The 25,010-nt window shown below is 36.3% G+C and overlaps 1 protein-coding gene across 2 annotated transcripts in view; it reads left to right on the forward strand.

The window, feature by feature from the left end:
• The first annotated feature begins 15,379 nt into the window (after positions 1-15,379).
• LOC306860746 (nucleolar protein 4-like) overlaps positions 15,380-25,010 on the forward strand; it is a 98,412-nt gene continuing 88,781 nt past the window's right edge. Inside the window, exon 1 of one of the 2 annotated variants that reach the window (XM_079402620.1) lies at positions 15,380-16,211. In XM_079402620.1, coding sequence (XP_079258746.1) covers positions 15,870-16,211 — 342 coding nt within the window. In that variant the 5' untranslated portion in view covers positions 15,380-15,869. The remainder of the gene's footprint in view (positions 16,212-25,010) is intronic. The other variant, XM_079402619.1, reaches the window with a different exon arrangement.

Raw genomic sequence — 25,010 nt, forward strand, 5'->3', positions numbered from 1 at the left:
GCTTGTGTACAGGAGGAAGCGACTGACAAACTAGCATTATAAGTATCTGCTTGCTCACTATGATGGTCATGAAGCTGCTATAAAACACTAAACTTTTCAAGCAAAACAATTTCATTGAAACTATAGTATATGGTAGTTTTTGGAGCATCATGCTTTGCATTTACTAACTAAAAAACAATGATAAGTAATCTTTCACAAGTTCACATGTACACAGTCAGATATGGTAACATACATATTTGGCATGCTGTCCAAGTGGAGGAGACAGAGTTTGGAATTTGGCCCAAATCCAGAGTACTCCCCAGACTGGGATAGGAACCAGCCAAGAGTAAAGTTTTGGGGTGATGGAGGAATGCTGCAAAACTCACAAGACAGATGTGAGGGACGGCTATATATACGGGCAAGTAAATTGTACCTCAGTGGTCAAAACAGAAATAAATTCCCAGTTTTATGAGGGCCAGAAGGTCTGAGGTATAGTAAATAGGCAGAGAATGTTATAAGTGGTAAAAACAATCCATGTAAACACACTAAGCATTCGTTCAAACCCATTGTCCCACCCAGTCAGAAGAAGAATAATACCTTGAGAGAAGAATAGCCAGCTGAAAGCAAGCAATTCTTAAAGGATAGTACGAAAACATCTTGACTAGTGAAGTCTAAATAGCTTGAAACAGGTTTAAGAAATAAAATGGATTGTAACACCCATCGTTAGTGCTAAATATTTCCAAGACTCACATTACTAAGAAAGATATAATAATATATGTGTGCTGTTCAAATGTTTACAGAGATCTTCCTTATGCAGTCCATTAGTCCTCATATTAATGGTCATATTATTCAAATGAGACTAATGCATCAAATTAGAAATAATTGTCAATGAGAGCATATAAAAAAAGCAAAGAAATGTAACAGTAAAGGGAAAAATACTTTAAACCTCTATGGAGGTCTTTGCCTCCTTTGATACCAATGTAAAACAGCTTGTTTCAACAAGCACTTCTGAAGATGGGAGAGCTGGAGGAGAAAGTAGACGTCACTTAGCAAAGAAAATAAATGACTCAAACTGTTTTTAAAAGCTGACAGATATCAAGGTTGCATAGCTTCTTGTGGTATCTAGACAGTGGAACATTTCATTGCAAAACGTAAAAACCTTGGTTAAAACTCTCGCTAAACAAACATACAAGATTGCTTGCATAGTTTGGGGTGCTGTTGAGTCGGTACACCAAAAGCTGTGAAAGTAAAAGCTATCATCACTTACCTCAATGTGGCCCTAAACTTTATAATATAGCCTGAGGTGCACATCAACAAATCAAATGATGTCGTGGTGGCAATGCTCTTGGGATTGTGTTTTACATTTACAATTATACGACTTGCTATTACATAAATATGCTCTGGAAGAATGGGGCAAATCAGTTCAAATCAGTTCTCAAGTTGTGTCATTTACAATCAAATTACCACTCTCTGCAAGGGTGTGTTAGCATGTATGAAAATATTTCCTACATTAATCGCAATGTAAAAGCAAAATCCTTCATCGTTTGAAAGCTGCCAACTGTCTGCTGTACAAAGATATTGCAAAATCAATGCACTTTTTGCCCAATAGGGTAGATAATAGGTGTTCAAAATGATCAAACACAGACCTCAGAAAACAATTTTATGATTTTATCAATTTTTCATGAATAGTACTAATACAGTACATTGATCAATTGAATTTAAAGTTATATTTAAAGTTAAACATCTTTTGAATCAGCAGTGATATTGTTTGCTACATATAACTTTCAGTAATTGTACTCTATGTGCTACAATAATTCTCTGTACAAACAGATTTAAAATATTGTGAAATGCTATTAGCTTTTGTTTGACTATGACTTAGGAAGTGAAAAAGCTTCAGGCAGTGAACAGTTGCCATGATTCTATCAGCACTAAATATGAATGAAGACAGCGATAATACGTGTATGATATTAAACAGACTCCGTCAGAATAAATCCAAATCCTGAAGTTCTTTGATTTTTACATTTCTACCTCTCCAGGCCAGTCATGCTTGTTCACACCTGCCGTATACTAAGCACCTGGTGAGTGTGTGTGTGTGTGAGAGGTATGTGCCTAACTGTAAGTAAAGAAAGGTATATGGGAAAGTTACTGTTACTCTAGACAGCAAAAAGAGGAAGTTAAATTCCCACGAGTATTTACTAGACACCCTAAAGCAATTGTCCAAACATCTGCTATGCTCTTCTGGCAAGTTATGAGATAAAAATATATATATATCATTGTCCACTGTGTATGTATAAGTGCTCGTTCTGAGAGAACAAATGTGTGGACAATTTTCTGTGGAAGTATTTGTGGGCAGTTAATGTGTAAATCATTAAAGGTGCACTAAGAGGTTGAAGTTTTGCTGGATAATATAGTCCAGTTTGCTCCTGAAAAAATGGGTGAATGTCACTGATAAAGCCACTGAAATCTTATATTATATGTTTTCTGTATGAAATCAATCAGATACCATAAACTTTCAAAGCAGTTGTTCCTACCAGTAAGAATACAGTATTGTAACATCAAGATGGAATCAGAATTGACCCAATTTACTTTCTTAATGCATGTTTATAGTCTTATTACCTTTGGCCTAGCTGTGTAGCACAGGGTTTCCAAGGGTCCTTAAAAAGTCTTCAATTTAGTTCAAGGCAAGAAGTCTTAAATTTGGGGACAAAAAGACAAGAATTGCGATATGGCTTCAAAAGGCTATTATTTAATTGAATAAATATGAGCGCTGGTGCTATATTTCTGCCGTTCCGAAAGTGCCACTTGCTGGCAGAGAATGAATGTGGATTTTCATTAGGTCCGTCTGCTATTTTTGTTCAGAACACTGTGAAAATCCCATATTGCTATGCAGCAAACAGGCAGGGTTGTAAATGTGAACTGGTAGATCGACAAGAAGATAATGCATGATAAAAAATCTAAACAATTAAGACAGTAAAATATATTTATGTTGTTTAATTAATACAATAATTGATTGATCATAATTGTTTGAATAAATATAATTACTACTTTTCATAAAAATTGTTTAAAAGCTGAAATGTGAAGTTTATCATTTTATAAAACTTTTTGTTTTTGTGAAAACCTTCATCTGAACTGTAAATGCTTTTCACAGTCATTTTACAGATTATGTTTCCATAGACATTTCCCTATTCCACTCATACAGCATTCATTTTGTTTGTGTAGGTCTTAAAAAAGGTCTATTTATAAAAAATCTATTTTATTCTATTGTCTGTAATTTATCAAAATGTAATAACCTGCTCTTCCTCTAAAATGACTCACATTCATAAATTAATAATACATATTATTTATACTTATATATTTATAGTATTTATTTTGAATTAGATTTCATTTTTATATTTTCAGTTTATTAGTTTTTCGTTTTTAATATTTCTGTTTAGCTTTAATTGATATTTATGTAGTTAACAATAGCAGCATTGGAAATATATCACATTATAGCTATCTTACACTGGCTTCAACACATTTTACTGTATTTAAATCCGTTCCGCAGTTCTTCTCACAAAAATCACAACAGAAAAGCTACGTCTGTGGATTCCACTGAGGCCATAAATAAGCGGAGTGAGAAATGGAGCTGAAACAGTTGCTCAGAAAGGAAGAAGAGGGTTTAGCACTTCATCAGCCCCATACAGGGGCTCAGTGGGCTGAACACCAGGATACTGATATTCATCCCACACACACAGACACACATTTCCCACCATGAGCCTCTCAAAGGCGCAGTTTCAAACAGGAAACAAGGTCAGTATGGTTCCTACAGTCTTCCTCTTTCATATACAGCCCTGTTCTTCCCCCATCTGCGTTTCTCACAGCCATGTGCACACTTTCATTCAGACTGCTCCCTTCACTCTGTCCTGTTCTCATGAACGTGTACACACACACACACACACACATTCTCCTCAGCCTCTCGTCCACTGGAGAATAATTGATGGTTTCTTTTTAGGTTCCTCTGGGGTGCAGACCACAGACATCACTGTGTTGTGTAGATTGGGCTGTGGTGCAAAGGGGGATTTCCTGCAGTATTTCACCCCAGGCGCTGAGGCCCTAATCTGGGCAGGACAGACGGCCTGCGCAGGCCGCTTTGAAGGAAGAAGGGCCTCAACTTGCATGCCTTGAGAAAGTGTGATCTGCATCCTGAATATTAACACGGGCAGTAAAGATATGCAGGTGCGCAGAGTTAATATGCTTTTGTGTAAAAAAAAGTATCTTTCTGCATTATTCTCTCGTCTATTGTTTGCTCTTGTTACTTAGTTACCACTCACCTCAGTTCCAGCCTCTCTCATCGCTCTGGCAACCAAGCCATCCCATTGCTTCCCCTCCACTAACAAGCCGGGCCTGTCCCAAGGCTGACCCCTCCCCCTCCTCCCCTATCTCTCCTCTCCTCCCCCTCCCCACAGCCTTGTGCAGTAGTCAGGTGGGTAGGGCACAAAAATACTGCCAATGCCAACACACACTTTCCAGAGCACCTTTCTTTTGTTACCATCTCTTCTGAGAGAATTGTTTTTCTTTTCCTCAGAATGAGAATTCATTCACTCAGTGGCAATGTGCATGCTGTCGGGAACTACGAAACGAGTAAAACCACAAACACTTAGCCATTAGAAGATTTTGCTCCTTCACTATGGAGATAAAGATGGAGCTAATATTCTGCACTAATTTTATTTATTTTATTTTATTTTTTTTCACCAATAATTTATGCTAAGAAATGCAAGGTGAATCATATATATCTATAGACAAAATGAATAATAATGTTATAGTAATATTTTGTTTTCCTTTCACCCACAGATTCCAGATTTTCAAATAGTTGTATCTCTGCCAAATGTTGTCCTATCCTAACAAACCATACATCAATAGAAAGCTTATTTATTCATTTTTCAAAAATGACCCTTACAAAAAAATTTACTCCTTATGACTGATTTTGTGGTCCAGGGTCTCATATTATATATATATTAGTGCTGTCAAACGATTAATCCCGAATAATCGCATCCAAAATAAAAAAAATTGTTTACATAATATATGTGTGTGTACTGTGTATATTTATTATGTATATATAAATACACACACGTGCATGTATACATTTAAGAAAAGTGTGTTAATATTGCATGTATACATTTAAGCAAAATATGTTTATATATTAAATATATTTATATATGATATAAATTATATGAATATAAATATATACGTCAATACATGGAAATATCTTTGAAATATATGCTGTATGTGTGTGCATTTATATATAAGACATATATACATTTATATACACACACACACATCCATACTGTATATATATATTTACTTTACTTACTTTTGTCATTTAGCAGACGCTTTTGTCCAAAGCGACTTACAAATAAGAAAAAGTAACTAAAACTAAAAAGTTACAACTCTATAAATACTATCTACCCACATATTTAAGAAAATAAAGAAATTAAATAAAATTAACACATGCATATAACAACAACATTTCAATAATAAACATATCAATGAAAAAATTAAATAAAAAGCTACTACTATCCCTTGCCGGTGTCCCTGCCCGGTGGAGTCGCACGGTAGAGTCGATGGTCTTTACACTCTTTGGTCTTCACACTAAGAGGGCTTCACACGACGACTGCCGCGACCGCTGCCGCGGTATAATAACCTTTATTATACCAATCTAACAAATGATCATTTCAATTCAGCTGGACCCACTTTCCAGTTTATCAACTACAAATGGCCAAGCAAGTGCACACACTGACAAGATACACGATACAGTACGAGACCAAACGCGATTTCAGCAACTCTCTATATATATATATATACATACTATATATATAATTAATCAAAAATCATTAATCAATTGCTGTGTCCAGACAGGTTAATTTAATTACTTTTTTTCTTCTTTTTTTTATTTTTTTACCATTACAGTAATGAAACTTTTGGGGGAAATGTGCTTAATTGCCATGTAAATAATACCACAGTACGGAAAAAAAAAAAAAATATTTAACCAAAATAGAATTTATTTTCCCCCCTTTGATTTTGTGGCAAATTATGTCCTAAGAAACTGACCAAGAAAAATAAAGTCATGAGAGCAAGAAGCCATTTTTTATGAGGTGTGGATTATGCTTTTATCATATTATTATATATTATGTATACTAAACCAAAATATAGAATATTTTATCAAATGACATACATTTGTATATTATGTAATATACTGTATGCAAAGTATGCACATGTGGTGAATGCAAATATGCATAATCCACACCACAGTGTCATCCCTAAACAGAAGAGTTGTATTGTGTTCCTGCTCATGTTCAGTTAGAATTCCACATCTGATTAATTGCAGTTAGGCGCATTAGACACTAGAGGTCAGCATTGGCTCTAATGTTCGCTTAGAAGCATGTGTCTTATTAGTAAAGTGACTTGCTGAAACAAGACTCCAGAAAAGAAAGAAAGGGCAAATCAGGTTGAAGAAAATGAATGGTAGATTACAAAAGATGGAACTGCAGTAAAGGATGTGCACATGGAAGAGGATGGAGAGAGAGGCTAATTTAAGTTGTGAGAAAAGGGTCATAAGGTAAGGCCAAGGGCACCGCTGCTGTCGGCACAGAGCTGTAGCACCTCAAATGAGACTAAAAAAAGCACTTCCTTCAGTGATGACCTGCTCAGACTAACCCATGCCTGTACAGAAAAGAAGTAGAAAGAACGAAATAGAGTGAGTGAGAGAGCGAGAGAGAGAGAAAATACACTTTGTAAGCTGCGGACAATGGCTAAAGATTTCTGTCTCTCCTCTCAAACGTTCCGCAGAATAACTGGGTAAAGAAGGAGAAGGAAAAGTATAGGGACAAAAAAGGCTGGGAAGGAGAATCAACACAAACCGCAAACAAAAGAACTGGCTTTGAGAGAGTCCCTGAATGACTGATTCCTCCATCTAACAGCGATTCTTGCTCATTGTCTGTAAACACCTTGATACAGGCAGTTGTAAGGGTGGTACATGCTAGCTTGACCTCAGGGCACATACTGAAGCAGGTAAGGGCAAATGTCAGATAAAGAAAGGACTGATAAACTAACCAAGTGTGAAAAGGAAAAAACTGATGTATTTAATTGTGGGTGATCCAAAAACAGAGATATGTTTATTAGTGGATATTTATGGATGTTTCTGAGTGGGTGTTTCCATAAATGGATTCGAAGTATACATCATTAAATATTACATGCTATATTGAAATGGACAGAAATTAGCTAAGAAATTCATGCTAGCCCTCATATGTATATAATATACACACCATATGTTATTTTCTCAATCAGGTTATTCTCAAATTTGAAAATATATGTGAATTAAATTCATAAAAATATTGCAAACCATAACAATGTACAAAATAGTTGACTATCAGCTAATATACTTGTAGGTTACTGTAGATAAAATATTGAAAAACTTTTAGAGGACACATATAATAATGTGTTCAAAATGTCCACTACAGAAAAAAATGATAACATACAATGCTGGTCACATGGTGCTCTTATAAACCTTTTGTTTTTTGACAGAACTTTTGCAGCATGATAAACATTTTTTGCAAAATAAAATGTTTTCTTAAATTAAATTTAGTAACATTTTGGATTAGATTTCAAAATCTAAAAATATTGTTATATTTCTGAAGTATTTAGATTTAAAAATAAAATTTAATATACAGACTGTTGACTTTTACATGTTTTTAAAATATAAATAGGTCACTACCTGTACATATAAAAAGAAAAAAGCTGTAAATTATTTTAAAGCCTAGAATTTATTCTTTGAATAAATTTTAACTATTTGTACTTGTTTATGGACATATGGATTTCTTTATTGCTTTCCCTACTTTTTTATTGTATTTGTTTTGATGTAATTTATGTTATTACCTTTGTATGTTCATTGTTCTAAAGACTGCAATAATAATAATAATAATAAAAGAAAATGTAGGTAATTTCAAGTAAACAGAAACAGATTGTGCACAAAATGATATGCATTATAATATGCATTTCCTAACTGGATAAAATATATTTCTGAAGAAAAAAAAAAAAAAAAAAAGTTATGATTATCATAACTCACATATTACATAGAAATAAATACATCTGTTCCCTGAACAAAACTGGTGTTTAGTAATACATTTTAACAACCAAAATCATTGAAAAGTTGATGAACTATCACCTCAGACTAGCAATAGCTAATAGCAAGTCATGGATTTCTGCTGTGATATAAATTATATAGGCTATTAGCTATTAAAAAGGGACAAGCCCTTGAATATGGCAACACCAACGTCATGTTTTAATAGGAAATAGATCAAAACGGGAATAAAAACTGCATTCACAGAGTGATTTCTTGGTTGCCCGTTAGGCTAGCCTGTCACGATTTTCTCACATACATCGTCTTGCACAAGGCTGAAACTGTGATACTGAGCTATTGAGCTAGCGGGCCAGGGTGTTGAAGGTCAAGACACTTTCAGTTGGTCATATGCTCTAAATTTGAGAGCAGATATTCATAAACCAAACACACAGTTGCACATATTCTCAGACACCTTCCCAGTTTATCAAGCACATTGCTAGCATAGATGCTAAAACTGCAGTTAACGCTGTGGTTTATAGGTCACTGATGGTCTCATACTATTATTGTAAGGGGTCTTTTTTTTGTTAATTGTCGGTCTATGTATAAATGTGTCAGATGAATGTTTTTAGCATCTGTTTCTGTGTTTTTTTTTGTGTTGCTTTTTTTTTTTTTTTTTTTTCTTGTATGATAGAGCTTTCAGATTTTGTTTAACATAAAAGAATGCGTCTTGAAAGATTTTTTTCTGTTCTTACTGCTGATTTTGAACGTTTTCTATATGAACGCTGCTTCCGTGACATAAAGGCTACAGTTGTAGTCACTGCAAAGAATCTGATGTACTGAAGAGATTTTAGAAGTCAGGAATGCTTAGCTAATGCTAAGAGCTGTGCCATGTCTAGAGTCTTCTTCGTTTTTTTTTCTTTGTTAGACCATGAGGAGCATCATGACACATACATTTGAAGTACATTCCAGGTCTTTACTGTCTCCAGGCACCATTTTGATTATGGAAGATGGATAGAGGATCGTTAAACAGCTATTATGGTCGTGTACAGTCTTAGGACAGCCCGGTAATGAGGTGCAGCGCATGGGATTGATGGGTGTTTGGCTCCACACTGTTTCAAGAGACCAGTGCTACCCTAGTTTCGACCACTGGGACATCACAAAACAGACAAACAATGAATCAGCATTGAGAACGGATCATCAGTTAGCCTGTATTTATAACAGCATTCATGTAGAACACAGGTCAGGGTATAAACAATACGACACACAAATGTTAAAGTGAAAAAAATGGTTTGATGTCAGATGTCTTGCCCAAGAAAGTTGTTTCAGATGTGAAAAGACAGATTGCTCTCCACAGTATAGTCTTGTTACGTTGATCTCACTCTACATCTGTCATTCTCAACATCGCATCTTTCCAAATCAATTTCAGTACTTTTATTTTCAGCCGTTGCCCTGACACACAACCAGTTCTCAGCCACGCTAAGCCCATGTGATGACACCATGAGATATCGATCAAGACAGACATGTCTAGAGTTCCCCCTGTTCAAGCTTCCTGTGAAAGATGAGGCTAGTGATCTGTGTGCACAGTGAACAGCTGCTGGCACGCAACCGGACGGACGCAGGAACGTTTGTGGTGGATGGTCCCTTCTCATTTCTTATAGATAGTTAAGTTGACAATTTTTCAAAATGTACTACTTGCTGAGAGACATTTATGTCATAGCATGACTCCATATTACTCTTAGTTATGTAAGCAGTGTTGGGAAGGTTACTTTGGAAATGCAATAAATTACAGATTACAAGTTACCTTATTTAATGTAATTATAAAAGAAATGAAATTACATTTGATTACTTTTCCAAATTCCTTCAAATGTTAATAATTTTGAAACATTTAAAGCAAGCGGGGTTAAACCTTACAGTAGTACTCATCACTGATTACTGTCAAAATCCTTCATCACTTGAGTTAAGATTATACTAATTTAATTTTAAAGCACAGCCACCCCAAAATCTACACTACTAAAAAAACTACACTATCTAAAAAAGTTCAATTTCTCCAGTATTCTGAGAACAGTATAAAACATATTGAATTCCCATTATTTCATTCCTGTACTAATTTCTTCCCTCATTTGAATTTAGTTAAAATTAAAATCACAATTTCCGCCCCGCATTAGGGGGAAAAATAAATAAAATATGGGCAACAAATTAACAAATCATGCTGTTAAAGGGATAGTTCAACCAAAAAAAATTTTTTTCTCATCATTTACTCTCCCTCATGTCATTCCAAACCTATATACGTTTTTTTCTTTGAGCACAAAGAAGATGTTGTGAAAAATTTTGAAGAACGAAACAGTTGTTGGTCCCATTAGGAAAAGAATTACTATAGAAGTCAACCGGGAACATCAACTGAATGATTACCAGCATTCTTCAAAATATCTTCTTCTACGGTCAACATAAGAATGAAACTCATACAGGTTTGGGACAACATGAGCGTAAGTATATAATGACGAAATTTTCATTTTGGGGTGAACTATCCCTTTAATAAGAATTTGTGTCATTGAAATTTAAATTTTTGGCCACAGTATATATATTTTATTGCATGTTGTGTGAGTGGCTCCATACCAATATATACATGCAAGCAACATAAATCACAAAATATTTTACTACATTACAGTTAATTCTTTTTTTTTTTGTTAGTTTGTTTTGCAGGGCTCTAATATAAAACTGTATTTTTAATAATTTTTAATATTTTATTTAATATTTTACATTTTTTATCAAAACATTGGAAGAAGTGTGGAATGGTGGGTGTCAGAGAGTCACCACAGTCACCTCAGTCTCCACCAGCAACACTCATCAGATCCCAATCCCCCGATTTCTGATCACCGCCACCTGTCAGCACAAATCAGCAGCACTATATCCCTGCACTCCTCCTATTCACTCACTGTCTGGTCTCAAACTTTCCATGTTGATTAACCTGCCCCACTTACCTTTTGTCTACTTACCAGTTGCGCCATTGTTCCCATCCCTATTCTCCACTGCGCCAGTTCTCCACTGTCTCCACGCTCCACTGTTACCTCCGGATCCCCTGGAAAAGGAAAAAGGACATTCACACTCAGATAAGCCCCTAGAGACATTCCCATTCCCTGCCTGCTTACCTTTCCTGATTTCACCAAAATATTATCTTAATTTTCTGTGTTGTCTTTGAATAATGTTAAGGCACTATGGCAATTAGCATACAGACAGCAAAAGTTAATCATTCATCTTTCACGATTTGTATTGTGTAAAAAAAAAAAAAAAAAGGCTTAAAACCCATGCATAAATTAAATGTGAAATTTGGTCAAATCAAATGTGAAATTTGAAATGTTCAGCATCGATATGATTAGCATAAAACATTTCACATTTCCAATAAAGCAAGCAGTCTAAATTGCACAAACCCATGCACACAAGTCAGCAGGGATAAGCAGCACACTGTACCCTACACCCACTCACAGCCTCTGCTGATGACTGCCGTCATAGCAACAGATAGACATAACTACCCACCCTTACACACAGTCCTGTACAGAGCAGAGCCTTACACACATACACATATCTCCAGTCCCATGTGAAGCTAGACACTTACTGAACCAGGAAACGCAGGATAATAGAAAGCTAACACACTCTACACCCATATAATTCAGTTTCAGAAGGTATTTCAATGAAGGTTTACCTCCACCACATACAGATTGAAGCATGCCTGCTCAATACTAACGATCCCCGCAGTGCCACATGACAGTTTAAGTGTCTGAGAGGCCTACTGGAACACGGTGCGGCCCAAACCAGCGGTTGTGATTTCGACAGAGTGACAAACATTTCAGGGAAGAGACTTCAGTGGGCTAACCACAGATGACTGATCACTTTTCTCTGGAAGCAGATGCTCGCTTCTCTCTTGGGCCACAGCTGAAAAGGGGAAAAAGAGGCAGGGGGGAGTCAGCAGGGTTTTGAAACCCACTTTCACTTCCCAAAGCAAAAGACTATTTCAATACAGCTGGTTCTACCCAGTGCTTTGTTTCCCTGTGCCCGTTGCTATCTTTTGCTGAGAGGGTGCATTTAGGCTCAGTGTGTGAACAAGAGAAGATCTACCAGTTCAAAAACTGAAGTTACTCTTCACTTGTTTTTCATAAATCAGACGAAAAGCTCAACCTGATATTGAATCTACATGATTAAAAATCCTTTAAAAATCAGACTGGAATGCATTTTATATGAACTCCTGTATTGATTTATGAGCACAAATTTTGTTCTGGTGGTGACGTATTTCCTATTAAAACAGGAAGTTTGTGCGGGGCATATCGAGGGGTCATCCTTATTTAGCCAGTGTTTAATTGTTACAGCCATGAAACATCCCTGTATCCCAATGTGAAAACTGTCCATCCTAAACAGTATGTGAAATTAGAATAAGTCTGTCCCAAAGCATAGTATACTATCCGGGAACTTTTGGTATACTCTTTTCAACATATGTTGCATATAAATTCCCGGATGGGCCAATAATTCCAGTAGATTTTCAAAGTTTAGCGCACAGTCCAATGGCTGATTTTGCCTACGACCCATTTCACGTTGGAGTAAGATTCGGTTCAGAAATATAAACACTAATAAAAAAGAACTATAAACATGGCAGATATTTGTGAGACGGGTTGTTAAGTAGAGACACTCTGAAAGGGGTTTGAGTTTTATAATAATCAATATTTAACCTGATAGAAAATATTTAATTAATGTTAATGTGTTATATTTCATCTGCAAAAAAATCTCTACATAAAAGATTCACAACTGGAAGATTTTTTTCTTCACAAAAAGAGTACATACTTTTAGGCAACACATGATTCATACTTTGTAGAGTACACTAGAATATAGATGCTTCAAAGTTAATGGAAAAAAGATACAAAATTAGATTAAATGAGGTCGACCTCTACAGAACTTTACTAAACAGAACCTCAGCATTCAGTTTTCATGGAACATCAATGAGATGGGGATTTTTGTAAAAGATTTTGAAAGCTCTTTTCAACTATGTCACACAATTGTTTGTACTTTCAGCACACAGCACCTGGAGTTACACAAACGCACTCAGCCCTGCACAGAGCGTCCATGCTCACTGTTCACTCAAGGTCTTCTTGATCGCCCACATTATTTCATCATCTGCAGTAGTATTTCACTCTCTAATCACTTGGTTGAGTACTCTAGGAATGTGTTGCTGGAACTCCCCTGAGCTGAGGATTCAGATTTAAAGGTTAATACTAATCTGTTTGAATTATTCTTTAAATTTTATCAAACTGTTCTAGCAGACGTCTGTGTGTACCCATGAAAAATCACAAAGGAGAGCTCTCAATTGTTCCGATTGTTGTTCTCTCAGTTTCTCAGATTTTTCTTTTGGAAAAAAGTTGTCTCGTTTTATTTCTCCTAAGGCATTTTAGTAGAGACATCCGAGACTATGTTGATATTCCACTGAGTCTCCTAAAATGTGAAAGAGCACATCTATATGAATATTATACAAAATAGCTACATCACAACATTGGGTCATCAAGGTTCGAAGTTGTCATTGTTTTAAATGAATGATTAACATATTTAATTTTTTTTATCATACAAATTCACTCATAGAGCAATTTCCATGGCCTTTAACTGTGGCATTTTATTTACATTCCTGCATTTAACTGACATCTTTATCAAAAGAAACTTATATTGCATTCAAAGTATGCATTTTATCAGCATGCATTCTCTAGCAATCGAACCAGCTTTACTGTTGCTAGCACCATGCACTACTATATGAGCTACAGGAAAGCAAATATAATGATAATATAAATTAATAAGGGGTTTTATGCTGCCTTCACATGCTAGAGGAATTATCATAAATATGAGTTTTGTAACAAATGGCCTCTCAAATTGTTTTAACTTACTTACTTTTGTCATTTAGCAGACGCTTTTTTCCAAAGCGACATACAAATAAGAAAAAGTAACTAAAACTAAAAGTTACAACTCTATAAATACTATATACCCACATATTTAAGAAAATAAAGAAATTAAATAAAATTGACACATGCATATAACAACATTTCAATAATAAACTTATAAATGAAAAAACTCAAATAAAAAGCGATACTTCTATCCCTTGCCGGTGTCCCTGCCCGGTGGAGTCGCACGGTAGAGTTGATGGTCTTTACACTCTTTGGTCTTTACAACATTACTTTTACGACTGGACAACTATCAAATATTTTTTGATAGTCAAGTTTCAGAGTTGGGCGGGCCATAAATGCAACACATGGTGGAGGAGAGGACTATTCCTCTAGTGACTGTCCATTTTTATTAATTTTTCTCACAACGTCTAAATGTCCAATAGCACATGAAGGCAGCATTAAATACTTTAAAGAAAACACTGATCAGTTAATCACCTTTTAGTTGACCTTCATGGAACTGTTTAGTTTTTAGAAAAAGCAGTTGCAGTAAGAAGATGACTTTAAGCAGTTGGGTTAAGACTGCTTTTAACAGACTTTGTGTAGCTTCCAAATTCCTTGTAAAGACACAGTAGTGCACAAAAGCCTAAAATGCACATGCTCTGACCGACCTCAGCCCCACATATAACAGGCAGCTCTGATACTGCTTTTATTTCAGTGTAAAGCCCCATTCACGCTGACAGCAATTAAACTGATGAAGGTCTCAGAGTTGCTATGAAGTCGGTTGTTCCTGCTTTCCTCATTTGCATGCTTTGTTCAACTTTTTTTGCTTTGCCAATGGTGTCTGTATCTCATATTGCCAGAAATCAACTCTCATTGAAAGTGATGTCTGTTCACTGCAGTGTGAACACCCTTAAATCAAATTTAGCACCAGAGCATTAAAACTTAAATTGTATATATTTTCCATATATATTCAAATGCTTATGATTTATATTTTCATTAATGTATCATGTATTTTATAATGTCATATTTTCATCATTTCTATTTTCATTTTTTTTTAAATCATTATCCAAAATAATTAATTTCAACAAATGTAAATGGCCCTTAAATTCTGTTTTGCCTGGATACACTTAATAAATGACATAAAAACAAATAAAAAGTAATTCACTAAAAATAAAATAAAATAAATAGCACGTAAACAAACAGTAACCTCCTGCTCTAAAACTGGTTTCTGTGGGACACTCATCTGCTTTGTGTTGATTTGGGCTATCTGAACGCGTGCACTACCTGGATCTGGACTGTCCCACCGCGTGTGGAACAAACCCATCCATCCATCCTACCGCCTCGTGGGTCAGTTATATGCCTCCTATCTCACGTTACGCACAATCCCGTTCTCTGCGTGGACAGGCGCGCGGAGCGTCGCGGCTCGAGCTCATTCTAACAGGTGGCGAGCGATTCCAGGTGCAGCAGCAGTTCATCACTGAGCGACGAACGCTGAGAGGACCGTTCGCTCCTCGATATAGGCAATTCTTGTGCTCCTACGCGTATTATTAACAGTCTAATCATCGTATATTGGGTATTTAGGCGAGGGACAGATTGGTTTAATTAGCCGTCAGCTTACAGGTGGGCCAAAACCGTTTGTAGGACTGCCCCTCTTTCAGTTCCTCAACAGGAGACGCGGGACTGTCATTTGTTTCCCACCCTGTGGGACAGAAGAAACGGCTCCGTTAACAGGTGCGAGGATAGATAAACACACCGGCGTTAAGTCGCGTGTTTGTGCGCGATTTGAAGAATATTTTCATTGGTGTTCGCGATAAATTAGGAGCTTTATCTACATATCTAACATATCTTCGAAACCTCTTTCGTACCGGACGAGGACCGACAAATCCATGTCAACCAAAAAACGGGTGGATTTAACGAGAAGAAGCCGAAGCCCCGCAGTGTCCGAGGCGGAGATGTTTGGTGATTTTCAGGAGTGGTGTCTCCGCACTTATGGGGACTCCGGAAAAACAAAGACCGTCACTCGGCGAAAATACAACAAAATTCTGCAGACCCTCTTACAGAGCGACAACTCGGAGGGCGTCTATATCGAGAGCAACCACATCAACGCCAAATTTAAGTTCTGGGTGAAATCCAAAGGTTTCCAGGTGGGCAACACTGACGGCACGCCGAACGAGAACGAAAACGGGGCAGCGGACAGACCGGTCCTGTACGTCCCTATCAAGGCAACGGTTAGTATGCTCTTTTTCCCGTCTGCTATTCAAACGCGTAATATTTGCCTATGCAAATTCTGAGCTAAGCGCACAATGGCGCACAGGTTTACGCGTCTCGCGGCCGGTGAATCTTGTTTAGGGTTGTATATCCGTAGTTGAGCTCATGTCTCTCTCGGGTCTCTGGTAACCACTTGTTCGTGTGTCTCCACGGAACAGATTGTCCGGAAGCTCTTTCTGTTATCACTATCAGTCACTGACAATGAACACCAGTTTCAGGATATTAATAAAATGTAGAGTCGAATGTATTTTGAAATGTGCATTTAAAATGACATAGTTAAAATGTATATTTCAATTATATTTATACAGACACTAACTATACACCTATTGATGTTTTCAGTTTTGATGTTTTTCTATTTTTGAAAGGTATTTTTGTGGGACTTAAAGAAAAATCAAGTCCAGAGTTTGTAAAAAAAAAAGATTTTTTTTTTTTGAAAAATGCTGGTATAAATAGTTTGCCATTAATATTTATTATATTGTATCAATCATTTTATTTTTAGTAATAGTAGTAGTATTGTAATACATAAATCAGCAGTGAACAAATATGGATTTAAAAAGTCAGTGTAACCAGCTTGCCAGGAAGACATTTTTGTTGTCATGTGACAAGAAAACCAGACAACCTAGAGAACATCTTTTGACCCTCATGAGTGCCTTTAAAAAAATATAACATATTTTAACAGATTTATGTAGAAGTGCATTTTGTTTGGGTCAAATGGAGTTAACCTGAGAAAAACTATTGATTTTTTTTTTTACCTTTACCTTTGAACCTGAGCATATATGTGTATTCAAAAGCGCATGAAAAGTATTTAGTACATTTCACTTGATGGCTAATCCTGTCATTATTAAAATGAATACATCAAACTATTTGTAGAAATTGGTATACATGTTTTTGAAAAATGTAGGAAACCAACATGAATTCAATGAATACATTCCTATGAACTTGTCACATGTATTTAAAATTATGTATTGTAAACTACATTACAAATGCCTCCCTTTTATAATTTCTTACATCCTTGTGGTTCACATGTGTTTGTGTAGGGTTATTTGCACTCTTTCATGGCAGTTTGTAACTATTTTAAGTTGACAAATCGGTGGAAATCCGTAAGAATTTGTACAATCTGCATATGCTGCCTCTATTTGTGCGTTTCTCCCTGTTTTGCATTTTACCATTAGGAAACGCATCTAGTCAAGTAAAATGATATTTGTTTCAAATTTTGCTTTTTTACATTTATGTATTGAGACCAGGTTTACAGAAAGGATGCATGTCTTTTATAAGAATGACTCATATAACCAGTGCTTGCGTTATCTTTCTCAAATGATTAATCTTCATAATGTATTTTTCAGAGCTGAAGAGTTCAGGTTTCCAAGCCATTGACTTTATTATAATAATTCACTAAACCCAAACACACCTGCCGATTTGGTTCACCTGTGTGGCTTAGTGAGACAATATGACAGTGTGTGGTATTATTGGTGAAAAGCCTAGAAATGTGTGTTTGTATGAGAGCAATAGGGAGAGATAGAGAGACAGAGACGAGGTGAGCAGGTCAGCTCTCAACAGAACAAATGGAATAATGAGGAGCCCACATGAAGATTCATCTTATGAATGTTTCACTGATAAAGGAAAGGAAACTGGTATGATGGAAAAGTTAAGATGGATGCACCCTCTGCGCTCTGTGTACCCTCATAATGAAGAGGCTGCCCCAGATTTGTCCTATTCAAATACTATTTTCGCTCACTCTCTCTTGCTTTGGGTATGTGTGTGTTCTGCTTTCTTTGAGACAAGCCTCCCATTCAGTTCACTCAGGGGGGTTAATTGACGGGAATAGGAAAAACGGAGAGAAAGTGATTCCCTCACCATTCGATTAGCGGTGCAGGGACTGTGTTGCAATGTGCACAGGTAACACAAGATCCTGGTTACAGAATATTTTACTTTACAAATTCCAACCTAATAGAAATCATGTCAAATGGTCACCAAGACAGAAAAAAGAGAAAAGAATATGAATTCATATTCCATATGAATTCCAAACATAAATGCAGATTATCAAATCATCAGGAAAATCTGAAAAAATACTAGATGAGCAACTTACTTTAACTTAAAAATGTTACCTTGGCAATTAACTGAAATAAGTTGAAGTAATAAATTGACTAAAACTTAAATAAATAAATAAAGCTAAACAGCTATATAAAAAAAAATAAAACTAATATTAATGTCAAATGTTAACAACAAAATGGCTAAAAAAATTAATAGAATAAAAATGAAAAGTAATGATACAAAAATAAAAACAAATTTAAAATATGAATAAATACTATAATAGTATATTATAGTATTTGTTGTTATAGTATTAGTGCTATCAATAATAGCACTGACATGGACTACTTTCACAATTCCTTCATGATTTTTTTTTTGTGCTTTTTTTTTTTTTTGTCCTTCACAGCCATTAGTAATTGTAAATTGTTGAGATAAGGAAGAGTAGCTTTTCACTTTTGTGTTCCCTAGAAAAAAAAGCAACAGCCCAGGGGTTTGAAACAACATGAGGGTGAGTAAATAATGATATAATGTTACATTTTGGGCAAACTATCATTTTAACATTCTTTTGTTCACATTACTGTATGTAAAATGTCCAATTTTAAGTGAAAACTATATGTTTACCTCTCATTGGTGTGCTTGTGTGTAATAGTAGTTTTGACGCTAGAGTGGATTGATCCGCTGCTCATTATGAAGATAATGATCAGTCTGTCATTGTGACTGGCAAACTGTTTTCTCTCAGACGCTTACTGTATTACTCATCAAAACACACAGCTTAAAATAGTGTGAATACAGCAGACATCATTCACACATGTAAAAGGGTCATCTGACTCACCTCAGATGACCTGTAGCACTACTTTATAATGTAGGAAAAGTGAAGGAGAGTTACGTGAGGATGATGTTCATGGGGATGAAGGCCTAAGATGAGAAGAATAAAAGATGGAGGGAATTTTTTTTTTATACCAATGCAAAACAGCTACATGACAATGAGATGGAGCAAGGGAAAGAGGAGGGGATTTCAGGAGAGGGAGAAAGAAGAAATGATGTCGAGAGAGGGAGAAAGAGGTGGCTGGAGGAAACAGTCACACAGCCATCACATGCAGTTGACACCAGCGTCTGTGGACACTATTAATAGCCCCTAACGTTCCTCTCTTTCCTCCCCTTTCTCTCTCTCTTTCTCTCTGAGTAACTGTTGCAGAAGAACACTGCTCTCTTTAGCTTATTTTGTCCGAAAGCTTCTTTTATTTTGTGGAGTGAGGTATAGGACAAGGAAGTGAGAATCTCAAGAGAAGATAAACCGTCAAATACATTGTCCCTAAAAACTATTCCGACAATTACACACTTAAACATGACTGAATGTTTGTAAATTATACAGAGAAATATTCCAAAATTATTCAAACTCTTTGTTCATGACCTGTAAGATTCACTTATTTTGGGAATCTGAATGCTCTTGTTACATTGAATGTTTTAGATTAATTAAAAAACGGACTTATAAAGGGTCCGTTCACTTTAAGTATTGTCATATGACACCTTAAATGCTCAAGCTCTTTAAAGTCCAGTGGATTCTGATTGGCTGTTAGTGTTTTTATTTGGGCTACACTTGTCATGCTGAATGTTTTTTTTTTATTAATTTAGAAATCTTTGGGCTGAATGCTGTATGGTTTTTATTCACTAAAAGAGTAAGCTCATAGAACGAATCAGACTAGAGTTTGTGCATGTACCTGTGAGGACTCAACAGAAAGATGATTCTCACTATTTTTTTGTGGTACACTGCAGTTTACTGCATCACTAACTCAAATATGTGTAAAATATAGCTCACTCTGTCCTCAGTTGTATGTGTGTAGTCTAGCCTCTGCTCCGCCTAAGGGAGCATCTCAACAGGGACGGCCTGTTTTATCAGTCCATTCATCTCAGCGCCCTTAAGGAGTCCGAAACACTGAGCTAAATTATTCTGTATTACTGAAAGCCCCTCCCTCGGCACACACTGGGTGGGAGTGTTTGATGGTTGTTTGTGTTTGTGGTCAGCCATGTGCAGGTGTAGAGAAGAGAACATGCTTGAGATAGTTGACATCATCACGGGCCATACCCCTGCAGTTGCAGTGTTTGTCTGGACGGTCAGTGAGCTGTGACGTGTTTGTTATTTCCGATTAGGGATGGGCATTTTGGGTATTTTTTCAGCATTTTGTGCAATGAGCATCTCAAGGTCCCTCTGTTCTTTTCCATTCAGGTGTGCTCCGCCTAGCTCTTTTAAAAATAAAAATGGTCCTAATATTTTTTTTAAATAATAATTTATTTTAGACTTTATTTGTCAGTTCTCTCTATAAACAGACTTTTGAAAGTCACAAATTGTTGTCTGATGAATAGGAATACACAATATATTGGTACCGTGTTGGTTAGACATTTTATTTATTGGCTACAGCCAGTACTTGTTTGTGCTCATTAACTCTATTTTTACATCTCTCTCTATATTTTTTCAGTCATCTAAAGCTAATCTTTCAAAGTTAATCTTTAAAAACATTAATAATTTAATCACTGTCAGTGTTATTTTAGTATTATTTATTTTAATTTGAGTAATTCAGTTGCATGCTTTTGTCACTTTTAAAAATATTTATGCTCAGCTTTAAATTCATTTTTATTTCAGTTTTAGTAGTTCTAGTACTTCCGCTCTAGTACTTTAACTTTTTAAAAGTTGTTTTTAATGCTATTTAATCCAAGATTTATATTTTATTTCAGTTAAATTTGTTAACAAAAATAATTTTTAATAGTATTGATTTTAGTTAACAATGACAACCCTGATCACTGTTAATTATATTCCTTAAATTTTTTTTTTTATTTATTAATTTTTCATATTATATATTATAATTTTGTGATGCCTAAATTCACTTGTAACATCTACAATTATTGATTTTATTTTTTACTTTTAGAAAATAGTATATCATTTTATTGTTTGCCATTTCACTTATCAGCCATATGGAAAAAAAATTATCTGCTTATCTCATTGGCCAAAATTTACCTAAGAATTAAAGTGCAAGACACGTTCATGTAATTATGACCAGGTCATGTGAGAAATAGAACTTGAATTGATCTGCTAATTTGACAAACTTGAGTGTCTTTGTCTTTCTCTTTCATGTGGACACCAAAGATGGTCTACCTTGCAACACTCCCTACCCCCAGTCGCTGTTACCTGGGGCTCAAATATCTCTTACACACACTCTCACACATACACACACAAAAAGCAGGTGTAGGGGAGCAGCTGGTAAGATTAGTGCCTGTGTGTGTGTTGGATGGTTAGGTGCTGTATAAGGACAATGATCTGAGTGGTTAATCATTCAGAGCAAGTAAAGAGCAAGAGTTTGTCACATCCACTGACTGCTCATCAAGGGCTCTTGGTTTATTCGGCTTCACAACAACGAGAGAAAACATCTCTCTCTCTCGCCACCCTCTCCTCTTTCCCTCAGATTACCACTGGTGCACACATGCGGCGGTCCTGACCCCCCTCTGCTAGTTGAGCAGCTGTAGATGTAGCTCCAACGGTAATTGTGGTAGTGAGTGTTCAGGCTAACAGGAGCAGAGGAACAGGGAGGGAAGGAGGGGGATGAGAGGAGAGGGCAGAAGCTGATAAAAAGACGAATGCATTGGAACAGAGAGTGTTGTGCTGCTGCAGAAGGGGCCATACGCATGTTTGCAGGGCAGCTAGTGGTTAGTGTGTTCTCTAGTGTTCACACACTATGTCCCTGTGTCTCTGTGGGACTTAATTAAGAGCTCCTACAGGTAACAGAATGTCACACAATTCAGCAAACGCTATTTGAAGAAAATGCCAGTGGTGTTTGCTCACGTGAAACTAAGATGTTAGGGCAATGGTAGAGCATTGCTATGCTGCTTTTAAAGTGTTTAGGGTGTCGATAGGGTAGTAAGGTACAAAAGCTGTCATTGGGGTGGTACCCCTTAAAGGTGCATATTAGTACCTTAAAGGGATAGTTCACCCAAAAATAAAAATTCTGTCATTAATTACTCATTAACTACCCTCATGTCGTTCCATGCCCATAACACCATGTCCTAACTACACGCGACGCAACAAGATTACAGTGACAAGCAACGTGACAGAATCAAGCAAATATCACAGCCAATCAAAAGCATGTGTGGACGGGCTCTCTCTGGAAGCGCACTGCACTCGCAGCAAAATAGATAAGTTTATAATCTAATTCATAAATATTAAACCTTTTTAACATCAACAAGTGTACATACTGAGTGTCTGATACCACCTTTGTTTTACGGAATAGACTTGTTGGTTCGCATTGAGTTCACAGTTTTAACGCACATGTTTGCATAAATTTATTTTTAAGATCTGAGGTAATCTGTTGTTGCTTTCAGTATGGCTATACGGTCACACAAAATGATATTCAAACTCACTTTAGACAGGTTTAACTTTGAATAAAGCACATAACCACCTGAGAATATCTACTGTTATATAGTTTGTGTGTTGTTGTTCCAGCTGCAATGTTGCGGAAATAGAAACCGTTTCTAAAATAGAAATTTCATGTGTCGCTGTCGCGGCTATTTAAGACAAAACCTCTGATTAACATGGAAAATATATATTTTATCGCGTGTCACGGTGTTGCATGTTGTTAGGGCATGGTGTAAGAGCTTTGTATCTTTGAAACACAAATTAAGATATTTTTGATGAAATCTGAGAGCTTTCTGACCCTGCATAGACAGCAACGCAACTACTTCATTCAAGACCCAGAAAGGTAGTAAGAACATCATTAAAATAGTCCACGTGACATCAGTGGTTCAACTGTAATCTTATGAAGCTACGAGAATACTTTTTGTGCGCAAAGAAAACAAAAACTTTATTCAACAGTTTCTTGAATAAAGAGAAGAAATTATTGAATAAAGTCATTATTTTTAGCCTTGCCAAGCTGGTATTCAGCTGGTTTTTGCCTGACCAGCTAAAGAAGTGCTCAAAACCAGCCTGCAAACCAGCTATGACCAGGCTGGAAGATCTCCAGCATTAGCTTCAGCATGCACCGCAAATAAACTGATCTCATGACATTGACACTGAGGCTGTGTGTGGAATGAGAGATTAGAAAAGAGCACTGCATCACACTCTATCATAGTGGAACTAATTGATTTGGATAAAGTCAGTGTGAAGCTACTTTTGATACCTGCAAATAGAGTGACTCGTCCTGAATATTCATGGGGTATTCACAAGGTTCATGTCTTCACACAAAACCACGCCTTTCATTCGGAGGACGGTCTATAATTTGGTTTCCCCAGGAGGCCAGCCGTATCTGTGGCTGTAGATTCAGCTGTGCAGCCGTGAGGACAGATACAAGACCGAGAGAGTGATTATTTATGAATTAGAGAAAAGAGGAAGTGTCGTTCCACCACCCTGGAAGTCTAACAGAAACACACACGCACAGCTGGAGGGAGCTAATGACAGGCCAAAATGATTAGTTTCATTTATCATCCGTGAACAGAGAAATGAAATAAGTCTAATTTTCCTGTTAACTAGGAGATTAATATTATGTGACTGAAACTACTGGAGATACCGAGTTCAGAAATAACTGATGCAGTGATAATGTAGAGAACAGCGTGCACTTTTGTACGCTTCTAGTAACAACATTTCAGTGTTGATGGTGCAGATATTTACAAAGTGGAGGATGATAAAGCTGAAGCTAATTAAGCTGAAGGGTGTACATTTGGTTTAGACATTATATAACCAATTTCCACCTCAGAAAAAAGGTAATTGTGAGATAAAGTTTAAAATAAAAAATAATACAACACTGAGATCACAGCGTTAAACTTCAAGAAATAAATTTGCACTTTTATATATCTCACAGTGTGACTTTTTTTTTTTTCTCATAATCTCTGTCTGTTTGGTACAAAGACAACATACTTAACCTTTTAAATTTATGTTGTTTGTATGTATGCAACATATGTTGTTTGCCCAAAACGTTCAAATCCGAATTAATTTATTTTCTTTGGCATATAAGAGAGTCTAAATGTAGAGGTAGTAATCTTTATCTTCATACAACGAAGCAGAATTTTTATTCTAATTCTTATCTTCAGCTTGGTTATTATTTTGGATTTTGTGCTTTATTGTTGTAGAACACATTGGTGTTCTATAAAAAAACTGACATAGTGTGAACACACTACTCACACTATTTTGACATAGAATAGTGCAAAAGTGTACGCAAATTGTGATGCACCTTGCACACTGACATGGCTTTTGGTAGAAAAAAAGATGTTTACGTTAATCAACAGTTGGATAATAATCTAAAACAGCTCAAATGCTGGCTGCTTATCTGGCTTGGTTTCTTATTCACAGCTGCATCACTTAATTTCCACCGTCAGCATCTCACTGCGTCTGCACACTGTAGTGACTGCAGGACAGCCTGTGAGGTGAGTGGCTGCGTATTCTGGTCTCCCTGCATTCCTGCGGTTGCCATGGTGAAGAGTCTCGGTGCTCTAGAGCAGGATAAATTAACAATGTTTTAATTGGCTCCGGGCTCTGAGTTACAGTGCGCCTTATCGCTACACTGTCATTTGCAGTGCATTATCATTCACTCTGCATATGCATTCACTCAGGTTTGTGCGTTTGAGGTCCCTATAAATCCTAATGGAGCAGTGTAACCCCAAGTGTGTGTCCAATCTTGTTTCAACACACACACACAGCTCATGCCCTGAGAGTTAATACAGCCAAAACGTACAACGTCAATGCACTTCACCAA

This window comes from Barbus barbus, assembly GCF_936440315.1.
Source record: "Barbus barbus genome assembly, chromosome: 41".
Classification (NCBI taxonomy): Eukaryota; Metazoa; Chordata; class Actinopteri; order Cypriniformes; family Cyprinidae; genus Barbus; species Barbus barbus.